The sequence below is a fragment of the Littorina saxatilis genome, linkage group LG17 (assembly GCF_037325665.1).
Source record: "Littorina saxatilis isolate snail1 linkage group LG17, US_GU_Lsax_2.0, whole genome shotgun sequence".
Lineage (NCBI taxonomy): Eukaryota > Metazoa > Mollusca > Gastropoda > Littorinimorpha > Littorinidae > Littorina > Littorina saxatilis.
This window is the reverse complement of record NC_090261.1, coordinates 7,910,502-7,929,228: the sequence shown is the minus strand read 5'-3', so window position 1 is coordinate 7,929,228 and position 18,727 is coordinate 7,910,502. Positions and strand designations below refer to the sequence as shown.

General features: G+C 39.0%; 2 protein-coding genes across 2 annotated transcripts in view; both read right to left on the bottom strand.

Moving 5' to 3' along the window:
- The window catches only part of LOC138953571 (proteasome activator complex subunit 4B-like), a 47,968-nt gene extending 43,524 nt beyond the window's left edge, over positions 1 to 4,444 (bottom strand). The window contains exons 1-7 of the mRNA XM_070325414.1: positions 4,151 to 4,444; positions 3,408 to 3,548; positions 2,747 to 2,863; positions 1,544 to 1,588; positions 1,253 to 1,402; positions 864 to 927; positions 146 to 220 (exon numbers count right to left, since the gene is read on the bottom strand). Of these exons, the coding sequence (XP_070181515.1) occupies positions 146 to 220; positions 864 to 927; positions 1,253 to 1,402; positions 1,544 to 1,588; positions 2,747 to 2,863; positions 3,408 to 3,548; positions 4,151 to 4,344 (786 nt within the window). The 5' untranslated portion in view covers positions 4,345 to 4,444. The remainder of the gene's footprint in view (positions 1 to 145; positions 221 to 863; positions 928 to 1,252; positions 1,403 to 1,543; positions 1,589 to 2,746; positions 2,864 to 3,407; positions 3,549 to 4,150) is intronic.
- A 9,416-nt stretch (positions 4,445 to 13,860) lies between these two features.
- On the bottom strand, positions 13,861 to 18,289 carry LOC138951986 (uncharacterized). The gene is made up of 2 exons (XM_070323556.1): positions 16,990 to 18,289; positions 13,861 to 15,316 (listed from the first exon to the last, which is right to left on the bottom strand). The coding sequence occupies exon 1, from the start codon at positions 18,084 to 18,086 to the stop codon at positions 17,001 to 17,003; it is 1,086 nt and encodes a 361-aa protein (XP_070179657.1). The 5' UTR covers positions 18,087 to 18,289; the 3' UTR covers positions 13,861 to 15,316; positions 16,990 to 17,000.
- Positions 18,290 to 18,727: the final 438 nt, after the last annotated feature.

Below are 18,727 nucleotides of genomic sequence, written 5' to 3'. Positions count from 1 at the left end.
TTACTCCACAGTTACTTACTGTAAGACTTTTGCCACAAGGTTCATACCTTCATAGACTGGTTCCCACACATGTTTTCTGTTGCGGACATGCCTTTGCCATTTCTTGTTCACTGCATATATCAATTGAAACAGAAAATAGGCTCACCATATCAAGATGTGGTTTCCAGTCAATGTATCCAATGTTGTCGTTGGCCAGTCGGGAAAACAGGTTGACGATACTCTAAAAAAGGTGAGAAAAATTACAAACAAATATATCAACAAAGAACAAAAACATCAGTCATATAGTACAGTACCCAACAAACTGTCCTGAATTTCAAACCAAAATCTATTGTTAACCTTTCCTGCTGGTGAATGCTTCATTTTGTCTTTAAACATAGAGCAATACACCCTTGTGAATATTAAACATTCCATAAAGTTACCGGTGTCCTCGTTTTTCTTTAATTCTTAACCTTTCTTCTTTCAAATAACTTCTTCCCTTTACCTTCAACCACTGTAACTCAGCTCTGAGATTCGCTGATTTCACAGATCTTTACAGAACAGACTGATGGAAGAAACAAACATGAATATTTGACCCGAAAGAATCACACAGAGAAATAAATCATCAGTACAGTAAATGGGTACAAACAGATACATTCCTATGATTTTGCTCAGGATGACTATTGACTACAGTGGAATCTCCCCTTTAAGACTACCTCCACAAATCTGAGAAAATCAGGTCATATCAAGGAGGTAGTCTTAAAATGGAGGTACATTTACAGAGGTTATCAACAGAACATGTGAAAAATCAAGGTCTTAAAAAGGGGGCAGTCTTATTACTCTTAAATTGGGGGGTCCCACTGTATTGCAATGTCCAAGAGCCTTACCGTTTCCCAAGAAGGGCAGTTGCGATAGGAATACCACATGTCAAGCATTTCTTGAAACCACAACCTGAAACAGAACCATCATGTAGATGAGTTTGATGATGTTAAAATACCACTGAGTGGCTCTTGCATCATTCACCAGTGTACAAAAATGTAGAACTTTGCTATCAATTCAGTGTACAACTACTTCTAATTTTATCTATACCAAACAAACAGTGTCAGCAAAGTAATATCAAGTTAACAACACACTTCCAAAGTAGTATTCTGTGTTCTTGAGCGGAAAAAAAAGGCATTAGCTTCCATTTACCTTTAAATGTGGTAATGGGTATGCAAGTTTCTTCTCTTTGATGAAAGAAAATCTAAATAACTTTTGAACCAAAGATCACACTTACTTGAACCCCATGTGATGCTTCTCTGGCGGAAGACTGGTTGGCAGAAACAGCTCGTAGTAACCCAGCCCTCGGATCACCGTTACGTCATACGGGCAAAGCATGGGACGCCACTCCTCCAACATTTCTCCGGTCGATTCATCAGAAAAATACCTACGATAAAAATGATGTTATGTATCATGTTATCTATCTTTACTTGCTTTTTCAAGACAGAATTAATTTGAGTAACCCTGCGTTTCAAAGAAAAACGGTAGAACACAAACTTAATTCTATCCCGAGAACTGTCAAACTTACGTGCGGCACAATCGGACGACAGCCTTGAGAGTGTTGTCAATGCTCCTGCAACATGAAAAAAAAAAGTCATCTTACTTCATCAGTTTTGTTTCCCTTTTTCTTCGATTCTGAACTCTTCATTAACTCTGTTACTGAAGTGGTAGGAGATTTGCAAGACATAGAAGGAATACAAAATGAGCAATTCAATCCTGCATAAAAAAAGAAAAAACCCAATGACAAACTGCTGATTTTTCATATTATAAAACAAGTTGCGTAAGGCGAAATTACTACATTTAGTCAAGCTGTCGAACTCACGGAATGAAACTGAACGCACTGTATTGTTTTACCAAGACTGTACAGCTTCGTCAATCCCCGCGTGAAGGAAATCGCTCACCTCCCACGTGCAAAACGTAGTGATATTGACATGCCAGATTAGTGCGGTAGCGTACTGTGCCAAGCAGGAAAGCGCGCTTTTCTCTATTGTTGTTAACTTTCTGAGCTTGTTTTGAATACAATCTATCATATCTATATGTTTTTGGAATCAGGAAATGATAAAGAATAAGATGAAATCATTTTTGGGTCGATTTCTTAAATTTTAATCGTAAGACTAATTAATCTATTTTCGTTAATTGTGATCACATTTTAAGAGTAAACATGACATATGTATATATTTTTAGATTCAGAATGTGATGAAGAATACGATGCAATCAATTTTAAATCTGTTTGCGAAAAATCGATTTTAATGACAACTTTAATGAGCAAACTCATTAATTAAATTTTAAGCCTCCAAGCTGAAATGCAATACCAAAGTCCGGGCTTCGTCGAAGATTACTTGACCAAACTTTCAACCAATTTGGTTGAAAAATGAGAGCGTGACAGTGCCGCCTCAACTTTCACGAAAAGCCGGATATTACGTCATCAAAGACATTTATCCGAAAAATGAAAAAAAATGTCTGGGGATATCATACCCAGGAACTCTCATGTAAAATTTCATAAAGATCGATCCAGTAGTTTACTCTGAATCGCTCTACAAACACACACACACAGACACACATACACCACGACCCTCGTCTCGATTTCCCCTCTATGTTAAAACATTTAGTCAAAACTTGACTTAGTAAATGTAAAAAAGTCAGCCTATTTGCACTCAGGAGAGATTAGCAAGAACTGTCAGTGTCACATGCTTTGGTGGCACCTCCTACTGTGCTTTAATATAAAACTTACGCAGGCAACAGCTGCAGCCCATATTGTTCAAGTGACGAGAATACTGTTTCCTCCATCAGGTCGTACAAAGGTCGCCATGGCAACACTAGGTCATCTCGGCTCAGCACTTCATCTTTCCTGTAGGATCCAGGTATAATTAGTCAAAATAGATCTATACAAATTACTATTGAGAATAAAATCTGCTACATGTTATAACTAAATATTGCTAATCGTAATAACTTTGTTTTTGTTTGTCGACAAATAAGCGCTTACCCCACGACAACTGTTCCTATTCAGGTTGGCTGAAATATTGCTTTTGTTTTTCCAGTCCTACGTAATGTTTGCCAAAGAAACATCCGTTATTCATTAACACAATTTACCTTGCAGAACGTAGATAAGCATAGATGAATTGGTTGAAATACAAAAACTTCCCTTCCCTTTACAATGTGTTTCAAGAAAGCAATACAATTTACTGTACACTTTACTTAATGTTGAGAAGTGAATAACCTTCCTATATTTACATTCCATTGTTTGGACTTAACTATTATCCCCTCTTTAAGTTTAAGTCTTTTTAACATTTTTTTTAGCAAACAGTCAGTTTCAGTTGCGAAACACAACAACATTATCCAAGATTATAGTTTTTCACAGTATACAGCATTATCATTAGCAATGGTATACTCACTTGAGGAGAGCGCCAAGTAAGCTACCAAACTTCTGTACAAGAGAATACTCCATCTTGGGTGTCACGGTCAGCTGATACATCAGGTGCACAAAGTACAGGTGATCTTCTTTCGACATTTTGAAGCCATAGATGCGAATGTACCTGTAAAAGAAAAAGCACAAAAAAATCAGCTCTTGCTGCACCATATTTTTGTCTATTGTGCCTGCATTGTCCATTTGTTGCGGGGGAGCTATTATGTAGCCCTAACTGAGTGACTGGTTTCTTTGGCAGGGTTCAGCCCGCAAGGAAAAGACTAGGGGTCATTTGACCCCTCAACCAAATTCTGATGGGACATACTTGGAGAAGTGAATCACCAAGTAGGCTGGTGGCTAAGGGATGGCCTTTAGGAAATATGCAATATCTGATGCCAATTGTGAATAGGTCAACCTAGCTGACAAAGATCTGTTTACTGAGACCAGGTAAGACTAATTATAAGTGACAAAATCAAGTGTCTGGTATTGTCTGAAGGAATCATTGAATTGGAATTTTGTTTTCAATATATATCTGATGGACATTTTGCCTTGTCATCATGACACATTTTTTCTTATTTAAAGTTAATACTTAGGCCTAAACCGAGCAGCTGTGACAGACTGAAGCACAGATCAGTACGTGATCACTGAGACCTGGCACAGTGGCAATCGCAGATCTAAACCTCAGGATATAATATGTAACAAGGGCAAACTATGACTGGGGAAAATACTTACTTAGACAGCTGAACTGCCCAGTGGCTGGTTCCAATCTTGATGTCACGCAGCTGTACGGATTTGGCAAGGTTTTCTTTGATCTCCGCCAAAACCTCGTTCGATTCTTCATCAAGAGCATCGGCATAAGGCAGAAGTCGAGAATATGCCAACTCCTTTTGGGGTTTGAACCCCAACTCAGTTTCTCTGTTTTCCATTCTCGACTGCAGGGTCTGAGGCTCAAGTTTGCATGACAAGCTCCTCTAGACGGCAGCCATACTTTGGAGAGCGTTTAGGTGTATCTTCTCATCTCTTCTGTCATTGGTGGATGCATCGGAAATCTATCCAACCATACAGACCATAACAGAGTATCACAAGAGCGGGTAACTCCAAGTTACCCTTGCACTAAGTGGGAGCCGGTGTGACGTTTTCATCTTTCGCCGTGTTGATATTTCGCTTCTCGGCCTCGTTGATCTAGTATAAACTCTACACTGAACAAAAAAACACCCTTCGATAGTACTGATTAGCGACCTTGTGTACCTTACATTCATGGTGCCAAATTTGTCTAACCAATTTGTTTTATTTAACTTAGAAATTTGATTTATCCTAAAATGTTTTCCTTCTTACTCAAGGGACGTAACCACTCAGCACACGTGTTGCGACCCATCTCGTCATCGGCGCTTTTCCGGAAATGACCTGCGCTTTGTTGGAATTCCAACAATGGCCGCCATTGTAGGAATTCCAACTTTGCGCTACACGATTCTAGAAATGCGCCGCGCACATGGTGAGAATTCTGCTCTTTCTTAGAATGCGATGTAAAATGATACAAGTCATGATGGCCCATGGTGATCCTTGTGTTTTAAAGTGATCAATGCTTAGTCTTGAAAAAGCAGATGCATTGTATAACGCACCAAACCAACCGAATTACAAAAAGCAAAAACACTTTTGATAACTTTGGCGGGCTGTAACAACACAGTTCAACAACCCATCCCACTCAACCAAAACGCACCTATTTTACGTAATTTTTAACGTTTCAGATCTTACATTTTACAACAACAAAAACACAACAAGAGTGTTCCGATATAACTTTTCACTGTTTTTTTTATTTTTATTATTCTCTTTATTTATATAGCGCCTTATCCAAAGTTCAAAGCGCTTTATGCCGTGTGAGATGGAATTTTTTACACAATATATCACGCATTCACATCGACCAGCAAACCTCAAGCCTGTTAGGCGAATGTTCACCTTTCGCGGCCTTTATTCCAAGTCACACGGGTATTTGATGGACATTTTTATCTATGCCTATACAATTTTGCCAGGAAAGACCCTTTTGTCAATCGTGGGATCTTTAACGTGCACACCCCAATATAGTGTACACGAAGGGACCTCGGTTTTTCGTCTCATCCGAAAGACTAGCACTTGAACCCACCATCTAGGTTAGGAAAGGGGGGAGAAAATAGCGGCCCGACCCAGGGTCGAACACGCAACCTCTCGATTCCGAGCGCAAGTGCGTTACCACTCGGCCACCCAGTCCCATGTTTATCGATTGTAATAATTTTTTACTCAGTCTTAACTGATTATACATTAAACTCACACAGTCTCTCTGGGCTGCAGAGACAGCATTACGTCCCTTTACTGAGTAGGCTCTTGTCACTGCATGGTAATCATAGCTCTTGAAACGTGATGTGCAAGTCTGTGCACTATATTGATGTGATTGATTGTTGCAAAATGTTGATTCAAATTAAAGATGATTTCAGCCTGTTGTAACAAACTAACACTCTACTCTGAGAAAAAAAATCCTTGTGTTCAAAATCGATCGAGACATGCAGCAGCAACTAGCTAGCTGCATGCGCTGAGTGTCACTGAGAGAATTGTTACACACCCCCAATTCAAGACTTCCCCTGTATAAGACCTTGCTTTTTCATATACCTTATTCATGACCTGTGAAAAGGGTATACTTTTTTGTGCCAGTCGAAGGGTTGCCATTTATAGAACGAGGCAGCTCGTTTCCGGAAATGCGGCACTTTGTTGGAAATCAAATGAGGTTTCGGAAAATCCCGATTATTCCAACTCTGCCCCGGATTCTTACTTTGCGCCCAACACACGTTTTCGAAGAATTCGATTTTGGGGGTGAAATCTCTTAAATTTTACCACCAATTTTCTTCACATGCAAGAAACTGACATGCTTTTCGTCCATAAATAATATCACTTCTTAATTTTACCAGGAAACAACATTTCAGTCTTGAGTATATGTCGAGGGGGAAATATGTACACAGGCGAAAGATGAAATCGTGACACCGGGCAAGATCAGCAGAACTAAAATTAATGTTGACTCAAGTTTTAAATGCGATATGTCATCGATAAAGTATGCCTCTGTAGACTTTGAAGTCTACGGAGATGTGCAGGGTAATTAATAAGATGCTTTATATGCGTAAGTAGTATCCGTACCTGGGTAAAGCCAGAGACTATACTAGCATCGTGACGAGCAGACGATTATTCAACTGCCCAGCTACCGGAACAACGCATGTTGCCAGTACTATTTATTTATTAATTAATTACATTTATTTGTTTTTAATTGATTGATTTGAGTACTATTTATTTATTAATTAATTACATTTATTTGTTTTTAATTGATTGATTTGTCTATTGTTTTTTTTTATTATTTCATAGAGCTTTTTACACAGTTGTAAGAATGTCAATAATGGTAGACTGAAAAACTATTGAATTAGTCAGACAAAACGTATTTCTTAAAGTCAACTTTCAAGCTATATGGTTTAAAAATTATGACTTAAGCGGACCTCTTGGGAACCTCATTTACAATCAATTCGACATTTGTTTCACAGACCATTTGTAGCATTGAAATGTCTTATGGAGGCTTTCAATCAGTGCTGACAGAAGAAAATATACTAAATGACTATAAGTGCATTTGACAGAACTTGTTTGTTTGTAACAGTATACAGAAGAAGCTGCCAAGAGTCGTCATTGTGTGGGATGGGTGACCAACACTTACCATGGAACAGTGCGCGCGAGGAGTTGTGCAAGGGAGACCTGCTGATGTTGAGTTCATGCATAGACCTCTAAATATAGGTCCCTGGTTCATGTGAGTGATGGAAATAATCTTTAGTGTGAAGTATATTTAGATTCCCTCTCACCTGTTATGTGGTTCATACTTCACAAGGTGTTAGTTTGGATCTAAGAACACATGGAGATTGTGTAACTGATGTAATGAGGGTGAGGTCACAGGACTATATGAAATCGTATCCTCATCCTGAATACATTAATGCAAGTTTCTGTTTGTAATCTGTTTGTAATCTCTCACCTTTGACAGTTGATACTTCTCAAAGCTCGAGCTTGGAATGTTTCTGGAATGAAACCAGCAGACAGAAAAACAAGTCGCGTAAGGCGAAATTACAACATTTAGTCAAGCTGTCGAACTAACAGAATGAAACTGAACTCACTGCATTTTTACAGCAAGAGCGTATACTCGTAGCATCGTCAGTCCACCGCTCGATGCAAAGGCAGTGAAATTGACAAGAAGAGCGGGGTAGTAGTTGCGCTGAGAAGGATAGCACGCTTTTCTTTATCTCTATTCTTTTTAACTTTCTGAGCGTGTTTTTAATCCAAACATATCACATCTATATGTTTTTGGAATCAGGAACCGACAAGGAATAAGATGAAATTGTTTTTAAATCGATTTCGGAAATTTTATTTTAATAATAATTTTTATATTTTTAATTTTCAGAGCTTGTTTTTAATCCGAATAAAACATATTTATATGTTTTTGGAATCAGAAAATGATGAAGAATAAGATGAACGTAAATTTGGATCGTTTTAAAAACAAATTATTTTTTTTACAATTTTCAGATTTTTAATGACCAAAGTCATTAATTAATTTTTAAGCCACCAAGCTGAAATGCAATACCGAAGTCCGGCCTTCGTCGAAGATTGCTGGGCCAAAATTTCAATCAATTTGATTGAAAAATGAGGGTGTGACAGTGCCGCCTCAACTTTTACAAAAAGCCGGATATGACGTCATCAAAGGTATTTATCGAAAAAAGAAAAAACATCCGGGGATATCATTCCCAGGAACTCTCATGTCAAATTTCATAAAGATCGGTCCAGTAGTTTGGTCTGAATCGCTCTACACACACACACGCACAGACAGACAGACACACACACACACATACACCACGACCCTCGTCTCGATTCCCCCTCTACGTTAAAACATTTAGTCAAAACTTGACTAAATGTAAAAAGCACAAACAAAAATAAAAATAAATAAAGCCTCAGCATCAACGGAGGTAAGCGTGTCATCTAGAAAAATTAACAGCAGGTGGAGTTTCTTCCCTTGGTTCTATTGACTGAATAAACAAACTTCAGATCAAGTCGCGTAAGGCGAAAATACAATATTTAGTCAAGTAGCTGTCGAACTCACAGAACACGTGGAATTGACAAGAAGAGCGGGGTATTCGTTGCGCTGAGAAGGATAGCACGCTTTTCTGTACCTCTCTTTGTTTTAACTTTCTGAGCGTGTTTTTAATCCAAACATATCATATCTATATATTTTTGGAATCAGGAACCGACAAGGAATAAGATGAAAGTGTTTTTAAATTGATTTCGAAAAAAAAAAATTGATAATAATTTTTATATATTTAATTTTCAGAGCTTGTTTTTAATCCGAATATAACATATTTATATGTTTTTGGAATCAGCAAATAATGGAGAATAAGATAAACGTAAATTTGGATCGTTTTATAAATTTTTATTTTTTTTTACAATTTTCAGATTTTTAATGACCAAAGTCATTAATTAATTTTTAAGCCACCAAGCTGAAATGCAATACCGAACCCCGGGCTTCGTTGAAGAGTACTTGACCAAAATTTCAACCAATTTGGTTGAAAAATGAGGGCGTGACAGTGCCGCCTCAACTTTCACGAAAAGCCGGATATGACGTCATCAAAGACATTTATCAAAAAAATGAAAAAAACGTTCGGGGATTTCATACCCAGGAACTCTCATGTCAAATTTCATAAAGATCGGTCCAGTAGTTTAGTCTGAATCGCTCTACACACACACACACACACGCACGCACGCACGCACACACATACGCACATACACCACGACCCTCGTTTCGATTCCCCCTCGATGTTAAAATATTTAGTCAAAACTTGACTAAATATAAAAAGAGATGGTGTTCCGCAGACAGCTAGTACTTAGATTTTCTCACAATTTCTTTTCAGGAAACGGTGGCTTCAAAAATCGGGAAGCCGAATCAGGTATTAACAAAGCAGCCCACTAAGCAGGTAAGCTTTTGTTTCTTGTTTCTGAAGGAGTGTGTGGGTGTGTGTGTGGGTGTGTGTGTGTGTGTGTGTGTGTGTGTGTGTGTGAGAGAGAGAGAGAGAGAGAGAGAGAGAGAGAGAGAGAGAGAGAGAGAGAGAGAGAGAGAGAGAGAGAAAGAGAGGGAGGGAAAGAGAGAGTGCATCTAATTATCAGCTGTAGAAATGTTTGTAAACATACTGAGATGTAATTATCTAATCTAGATCATAGTAGTTATGTAGAAATTATGCCCAAGGCTTATTTATTATTATGAATGTATTGTTTTGTCAATAACAAACGTTCCAACAACCTACCTTTCTTGTTTTTACATTTAGTCAAGTTTTGACTAAATGTTTTTACATAGAGGGGGGAATCGAGACGAAGGTCGTGGTGTATGTGTGTCTCTGTGTGTGCGTGTGTGTGTGTAGAGCGATTCCGAGTAAACTACTGGACCGATCTTTATGAAATTTTACATGAGAGTTCCTGGGTATGATATCCCCGGATGTTTTTTTCTTTTTTTCGATAAATGTCTTTGATGACGTCATATCCGGCTTTTTGTAAAAGTTGAGGCGGCACTGTCACACCCTCATTTTTCAATCAAATTGATTGAAATTTTGGCCAAGCAATCTTCGACGAAGGCCGGACTTCGGTATTGCATTTCAGCTTGGTGGCTTAAAAATTAATTAATGACTTTGGTCATTAAAAATCTGAAAATTGTAATTACATTTTTTTTTATAAAACGATCCAAATTTACGTTTATCTTATTCTTCATCATTTTCTGATTCCAAAAACATATAAATATGTTATATTTGGATTAAAAACAAGCTCTGAAAATTAAAAATATAAAAATTATGATCAAAATTAAATTTCCGAAATCGATTTAAAAACAATTTTATCTTATTCCCTTTCAATTTCTGATTCAAAAAACATATAGATATGATATGTTTGGATTAAAAACACGCTCAGAAAGTTAAAACGAAGAGAGGTACAGAAAAGCGTGCTATGTAGCACAGCGAAACCACTACAGCGCTAAACAGTCTCGTCAGTTTTACTGCGTTTTGCACGAGCGGCGGACTACGGTCATTGTGAAAAAATGCAGTGCGTTCAGTTTCATTCTGTGAGTTCGACAGCTACTTGACTAAATATTGTATTTTCGCCTTACGCGACTTGTTTGGTTATGCCCAAGGCTATTATAGCTTTGTCTTTTTTTCAGGTCAAATCACCATCACATATGGCCCCATGGATGTTGACATTACCAAAGTTCTTTCATGTTTTGTGAACAAGGATTTCAAGACTTCTTTTTATATCACACACATTTAACCTTTGCCGTGCTTCCTGGGTTCACCTGTACCCTGAGACACACTAAAATCATTGTAACTCTGGAACCATTAAAGGTTTCGTTTTGAAATTTTAAGTATCTCTCACACACCTAATTTGCTCTCTGTCTGCAAATTTTTAGTGTGTACATGACAAAACATTAAAATTAATTGATTATGATAATTTACATAAACACTACCGATGGCGCGGGTTCACACAAACCCATACTTTTAAAGAGTAGTAGTGATTGTAACTATCCCTCTGCCGACGGCGCGGGTTCTGCTACACCCATAATTACCAAAGCGGCGGAACAGTGTCTGTCTGCCTGTTTGTCTCCAAGAGACTGTCTGTCTCTCTGTCTGTCTGTCCGTATCTCTCTGTCTGTATGTCTGTTGTCAGTTGCTCTGTCTGTCTGTCTGTCTATCTGTCTATCCGTCTATCTGTCTATCCGTCTATCTGACTGTCTGTCTATCTGACTGTCTGTCTCTGTCTCTCTCTCTCTGTCTCTCTCTCTGTCTCTCTCTCTCTCTGTCTCTCTCTCTTAGTCTCTCTCTCTGTCTCTCTCTCTTAGTCTCTCTCTCTCTGTCTCTCTTTCTTAGTCTCTGTCTCTCTTTCTTAGTCTCTCTCTCTCTCTCTTTCTTAGTCTCTCTCTCTCTCTTTCTTAGTCTCTCTCTCTCTCTTTCTTAGTCTCTCTCTCTCTCTATCTTTATTTGGTCTCTCTCTCTCTATCTTTCTTAGTCTCTCTTTCTTAGTCTCTCTCTCTCTCTGTCTTAGTCTCTCTCTCTCTCTCTCTCTCTTAGTCTCTCTCTCTCTCTCTTTCTTAGTCTCTCTCTCTCTTTCTTAGTCTCTCTCTCTCTTTCTTAGTCTCTCTCTCTCTCTTTCTTAGTCTCTCTCTCTCTCTCTTTCTTAGTCTCTCTCTCTCTCTTTCTCTGTCTCTCTCTCTTTCTCTCTTTCTTAGTCTCTCTCTCTCTCTTTCTTAGTCTCTCTCTCTCTTTCTTAGTCTCTCTCTCTCTCTTTCTTAGTCTCTCTCTCTCTCTTTCTTAGTCTCTCTCTCTCTCTTTCTTAGTCTCTCTCTCTCTTTCTTAGTCTCTCTCTCTCTCTTTCTTGGTCTCTCTCTCTCTCTTTCTTAGTCTCTCTCTCTCTCTTTCTTAGTCTCTCTCTCTCTTTCTTAGTCTCTCTCTCTCTCTTTCTTAGTCTCTCTCTCTCTCTTTCTTAGTCTCTCTCTCTCTCTTTCTTAGTCTCTCTCTCTCTTTCTTAGTCTCTCTCTCTCTCTCTCTCTCTTTCTTAGTCTCTCTCTCTCTCTCTTTCTTAGTCTCTCTCTCTTTCTTTGTCTCTCTCTCTCTCTTTCTTAGTCTCTCTCTCTCTCTTTCTTAGTCTCTCTCTCTCTCTCTTTCTTAGTCTCTCTCTCTCTCTCTTTCTTAGTCTCTCTCTCTCTCTTTCTTAGTCTCTCTTTCTTTCTCTTTCTTAGTCTCTCTCTCTCTCTCTCTCTCTCTTTCTTAGTCTCTCTCTCTCTCTTTCTTAGTCTCTCTCTCTTTCTTAGTCTCTCTCTCTCTCTTTCTTAGTCTCTGTTTTTCTCTCTTTCTTTCTCTCTTTCTTAGTCTCTCTCTCTTTCTTAGTCTCTCTCTCTCTTTTTCTTAGTCTCTCTCTCTCTCTTTCTTAGTCTCTCAGTCTCTCTCAGTCTCTCCCTCCCCCTCTATCTCCCCTCTCCCTCCCCTGCAAGAAGTCGGTGAAGGGAGAAACTCGATGCACCCACTGAAGTAGCGCTGTGGGTTTCCCTGAACCCACCCCGTCGTTAGAGAAATAAACGGTAAAAACCCTCTTTCAAATGTATGGGTTCAGACAAACCCGCATCGTCGTTAGAGAAATAAACGGTAAAAACCCTCTTTCAAATGTATGGGTTCAGACAAACCCGCATCGTCGGGCGTGTGTAGTCAAAAGCGGCATCCGGCAAAGGTTAAGGATCGTGCAATGCTTTATATTTTGGAGTATAATGTACATTTAATTGATTCTTCACTCTTTGCTTGCTTTTAAAAGGGAAGAGGAATGGAAGAAGACCTGTAATAATCTGAAAATATATGAAAAATAAATGATGCATTTTGTTTTGATAAATTGTCTGTTGTTAAAGATCATTTGAGGAATTATATACGTTGGAGCAATCAGGAGTATATGACACCCCCTTCCCCACCTTCCTGGATCTCTTCAGAAGGGTTAGTTGTGCAAGATAACTGGTTTCTAACCTGGTTGCCTGTCTCCAGATCGACTTCTGCAAAATCACTGCCTGGATATAATACTGATTGAAGAAAATGTTGTAATTGTGAGAGTTGTGTCCACTGCACAAATGTCTGTTAAAAAACGGCAGGGGATGACTGGGAAACCGAAGGGGAAGAGGAGGGTAATGTTAATACATGTATTGTTATGTTTTTTTTTTATCATGGTGCCTGTTTTAACGCATTTTAAGAAAGGGATGAGAGCTCGCCTTGTTTTCACTCCAGTCTTCCTCAACTCTCCAGTATTAGTATTCTTAGTAAATTGATGTATTACATGTACACTTTAAGAAAGGAATGAAAACATGAAATATGTAGATTAGTGTTGTACCAGTGTTTATTCTTTTGTTGTGAAAGCAAGCCCCGGAATTCTGCATGTTTGTGTGCGTTTGTATGGCGTTTTGTCTTAATTTTCTGTTTGTTTCAAAACATAAACGAGTACTTACCAAGTCGAAGTTTGTGTAGAATTCCATGATGCAGTTTACAGGAACGGAGGGATATGTGAGAGAGTGCGCATGCGCTAGGCTAGCCATATTTTACAGCATAGATCATCAAAGCGTAAACCATATCTTTGATGATCTACAAAGTTTTACAACAACAAAAGTTAAGTTGTAAACAGAGGGTGGGTTTTATTGAGGGAGGGCACATATCCCTCCGTTCCTGTAAACTGCATCATGGAATTCTACACAAACTTCGACTTGGTAAGTACTCGTTTATGTTTTGAATTCCATTTCATGCAGTTTACCGAAACTACGGTTTATGTGAGACTTCAAAGTTGTTGTTGTCAAACTTCCATTTCAACATTCATTGATTCACTCACATTTTAGAAGATAAATGTTTCTTGTTCTGATAACTTTATTAATTCTAAAAGTAGCAGAGGTATGAGTATATTCAGAATACTCGAAACAATCTACTGCACATTTCAAATCAATGACACTTTTTTATCAAAAAACAAAACCATTAATGCTTTCTGCATCAAGAAAGTTTTCTTTTACAACTGTACACATTATTTCACCCTTTTTCTGTGACATTTGTGCATCAAATAATAAATTCATCAATGCTTTTTTGCATCAATAAAGTTTTCTTTCACAACAGTACTTGTCTACACACTTTTCTTTCCATAGTAATTCAAGATTGTGTTCTTTTTCATCTGACTCTGCAATGGTTTGTCATAGAATTGTTTGAATGTTTTTGCATTGGTCCAACCAGCTGCTTTGAGAATATCACCAAGAGGTACACCTGACCTCTTCATTGCTGATGACGCTGCACATCTGAAGCTGTGTGGTGTATAACTTGACAATCCAGCTCTCGCTAATACTGTCCGTAACCAGCGAGAAATTGTGTCCCTTGATGCTGGTTCATGAGGCGGTTTGTAACACAACAACAGTTTACCGCTCTGATCAACTCTCAGTTTCTTTGTGCGTTCAATGTATTCTTTCAAGCACTTGACTACACAAACTTGCTCATCCACAGTATATACTGGTAAATCTAAATTTTGCTGATGATAGCCAGGTCTTGTGTGTTTCAACTTTTCTGACATGTAAATAACACATTTATTCTCTAAAAAACAAACAGATTCTAGGTTCATCAAATGAAGCGTTTGCACCCTTTGAGCAGATGCCAACAAAAGTAAAGCCGATACTTTCAGCGTTATGTCTTTCAATGAAAGCTGAGCATTGTCTGGAAGAGTCTTAAAGTATTTCAAAACATCACCAACATCCCATATCTTGGAATGCCTTGGCATTGGTGTCCTGAGTTCAAAAACTCCCTTCAAAAATCTCACAACCAAAGGATGAGTACCAATCGTAGATTTATCTGACATCAAAATAACTGAAGAAAGTGCACTTCTGGCAGTATTAATTGCACTGTAACCTAATCCAGCTTCAAAGAGATCAGTGAGAAAACTTAACACTAGATTTACAGAGGGACGCAAGGGATCACTTGACCGTTGAGCACAAAAGGATCGCCATCTCGCAAGATAACAGGCATATTGTTTCTTGGTTGTACTTCTCCATGAAGCACAGATGATGCTTTGAGTCTTTCCATGAAGGCCTCGTGTCTCGAGAGATTGCCTGATAAGACACAAGCCAGGAGACGTAGTTTTCTCTGAAGTGGATGTGCTGCATTGCTGTGTGGTAAAGTCAGAAGACGTTTCCCTTTCGGAAGAATCACAGGTTCCTGGACTAGCAACCGCAGAAGCTGGGGAAACCACACCGCTGTTGGCCACAGGGGAACAATCAGCATGCCGTCTGCCCGGTCTCTCCTCCACTGCATCAGCACCCTTTGAATCAGACTGAAAGGAGGAAATGCATATATCAGCCATTTTGACCAGTTGTGTTCAAATGCATCGACTGCATACGCTTCTGGATCATGTCCCCATGACATGAAAGGTTTTACCTGAAAATTCAACCTTGAGGCAAAGAGATCAATTTCTGGATTCAGCAGTGTCTCTTTAAGCCTATGAAATACAACATCATTCAGTTTCCATTCTGTACGGTCATTGAACTGACGTGACTGCATATCTGCTTCAGTGTTACATTTCCCAGGAATATGTGTAGCAGATAACCAAATCAAATTATCTTTACACCAAATCCAGATTCTTTTTGCCAACGCATTACATTCATGTGAATGTGATCCTCCCATATTCTTTATGTAGGCAATAGCACAAGTGTTATCTGATAACACCAAGACATGTCTCCCTGTGAGTTTTGCTTTGAAACTTTTCAGTGCATATTCTATTGCCAGTAATTCAAGCACATTTATATGAAAAGCTCTTTCATTCATTGACCATCGTCCCCCTGTTTTCAGGTCTCCACACACTGCGCCCCAACCTCCTGTAGAAGAAGCATCAGTCTGGATTGTTATGTCATGGCATGCATTTTGCACTGTATGGTATGACTCATCAATGTTCTCAATCCACCAGTCTAACTCTGAACAAGCATTGTCAGATAGATTAGCTAAAGACTCAAAATTTCCTTTTGCTACTTTAAGGGCATCAGACTTGTCTTTTTCTAACTGTCTGAAATACAGAGGTCCCCACCTATTAGCAGGAAAAGTGGCAACCAACATTCCAATGACTTGAGCCAGTTCTCTGATTCTGATTCTTTTCTTTCCCTTGAGTCTGTAACAGGCTGCCTTTATATTCTGCCTTTTTTGCTCTGGAAGTGATACAGTCATATCTTCAGAATTCAACCAAAACCCAAGGTATTTTAACCGTTTGCTTGGATTGAGAACAGATTTGTCATCATGTATTGTGAAACCAAGAGATTCAAAGAGTTTTACTGTCTCACTGACATTCACTTCACATTCTTCAACTGTGTCTGCCTGTAAATAACAATCATCAATGTATGAGGTAGACAGAAAACCTTGTGCCCTCAACTTTGCATACACTGGTTTTAGCAGCTTTGTGAAGTACCTTGGACAGTTACTCAAACCATTTGGAAAGCATGTATACTGAAACATTTGTTCACGCCATCTGAATTTTAGAAATTTTCTGAACTGATGTTTGACAGGAACTGAATAGTAAGCGTGTCTAAGATCAACTGAGGCCATATAACAGTCTTTAGTCATCATTTGTGTAGCAGTTGACAAGTTATCCATTTTAAAATGTTCGTACTCAACGGATTCATTGAATCTTTTCAAGTTCAAAATAAGCCGATGTGACCCATCTGGCTTTTCAACAAGAAAAATAGGTGAAACCACCTCATTTTCTTCTGGTTTTGATGGCTCAATGACATGCATACTCAATAGATGTTCTACTTCTGCATCCATTATCTGAAATAAGTGACCAGGAACTTGATTTTTGGCCTCATGCTGAGTTTGCACCTTCTCAATGTCTTCACTCAAAGGAATTTCTGTTCCCTGTACCATATCTAGAATAAAGGAATCAGATGTCAATTTCTTCCAATTATGAACAAAATGTTTCAGTTTACCTGCTTCAAATGTGGCATTCTTTATTTCACATACCTCTTTGTTGTCTACTCTGCTTGCCTGCTTGTCGTGCCGGAGAAGAATGGTCTCCCTTGACTTCTCCCTCTCCCCCTGAACTGAGCTCCTCTCTTCCAGTTCCACCTTCCTCTTCCTCTCCATTCGGAGTTTTTTGGTGCATACTGACGGGATGGGAAATATTTTTGCCCTCTACTTGATTGAGTAAAGGCAAGTCCAAGTTTGGTTGTACAGTCAATATCAGCACACGCTGACTTGAGATCATCCCCAAATAGCCACTGAGTGACTGGTATGTTTGAAGATGCCAGTTTTCTGTATTTCTTGTTCACATTTTGTCCAGACAGTATTTTTGCTCTTCTGTCCAGTGACATGTCATACGCTGTTTTCAGTATCAGCCCACTTGCCTCAGCAATTGTTTTGATCAGCTTTTTCTGTTCCTCATTGGCAACCCCCATTTTTAGGGACACATCCCAGGCCACAACAAGAGCATTGTTGGCCGTGTACAGTAACTTCTGTTGACGTTGTGATTTTAAGTCATACGTTTTGGCACTGTGTTCCATCAAACCCCAGATTTCGGGATTCACTTTTGGGACGCCTGTCTCAATGTTCTTTGGGCGTTTAAACTCTCTTTCTTTTTGCTTCATCTTTTCTTCGGTCATCTGACCCTTTGCCATCACTGATACAAGTTTTGCAATTCGATCTGCAACTTCATCACCAAGAGTCTCAGAAATGTCAAAATCTTGCTCCAGTTCATTCATAATTTCACTCTCATTGGGGTCGCTCAGTTCAGCCTCGGGTCGAGATTCTGATGCTTGAGTTTTACACATTTCTTCAAGAAGGTGATCGAAATCATCCCCAGTCTCCACAGATTGTTCGTCATCACTGACTTCACGTTTTCTCTTTTTCGATTGTTTCGTTTGGGGCGAGTCGCCATCTTTGTCTACCACCATAGTTAGAAACTTCAAAATTTTCTCATTTTGACTCTTCATCTTTTCCCAATCCGAGATTGGTAGAGTGACTGTTTGTGGTTTTTCCTTTCCACCCGTGTCGGGTGCGTGGATCAAGTCATTCAATTCTGAGTCCGAATCGAGTTCCAACTCTACTTGTTTCTCTGTCATCGCGACTCGCGGTTTTTTCGAACTCGGCACGATAAAGGATAAAGCACTTACTTTGTCCAGCAGAAACAAACAATTTCACACACAAAACACAACAGGTTACGTCGATTTCCGGATGAAAATGAAGTTTTTTATGCCGAAAATTCCCACATGCTGCCCATGGCCGCCATAACACATACGGGTATGGCTAGCCTAGCGCATGCGCACTCTCTCACATAAACCGTAGTTTCGGTAAACTGCATGAAATGGAATTATGAGTGGTTTGTTGTCCAATACAGCTGACAATCTCTTCCTCTTTCATGTACATACTGAAGGGACTCCCATGCGTTTTCCCCGCTGCTGCTATGCTTTGGTGTAAAGGATGACATAATGGTCTCAATTTAAAGGCACAGTAAGCCTCCCGTAAACCATCACAGATACGGTCAGGCTTTTACACACAGTACAAACACCCTTTCATTTAAACACTCACCGATTGAGAACATCCTCCGTAAAGAGCGAACAATTTTCAAAGAATTTATTTTTGCGTGGTTTATCTTACCCCAGAGCCATCGTGAACCCGTGTGATCCAGTTTCCCTTTTTCACAATGTAGTCGTCAGTTAGTCATTTGAATGCGACTCGATGTGAGCTTATCTACAATAGCACG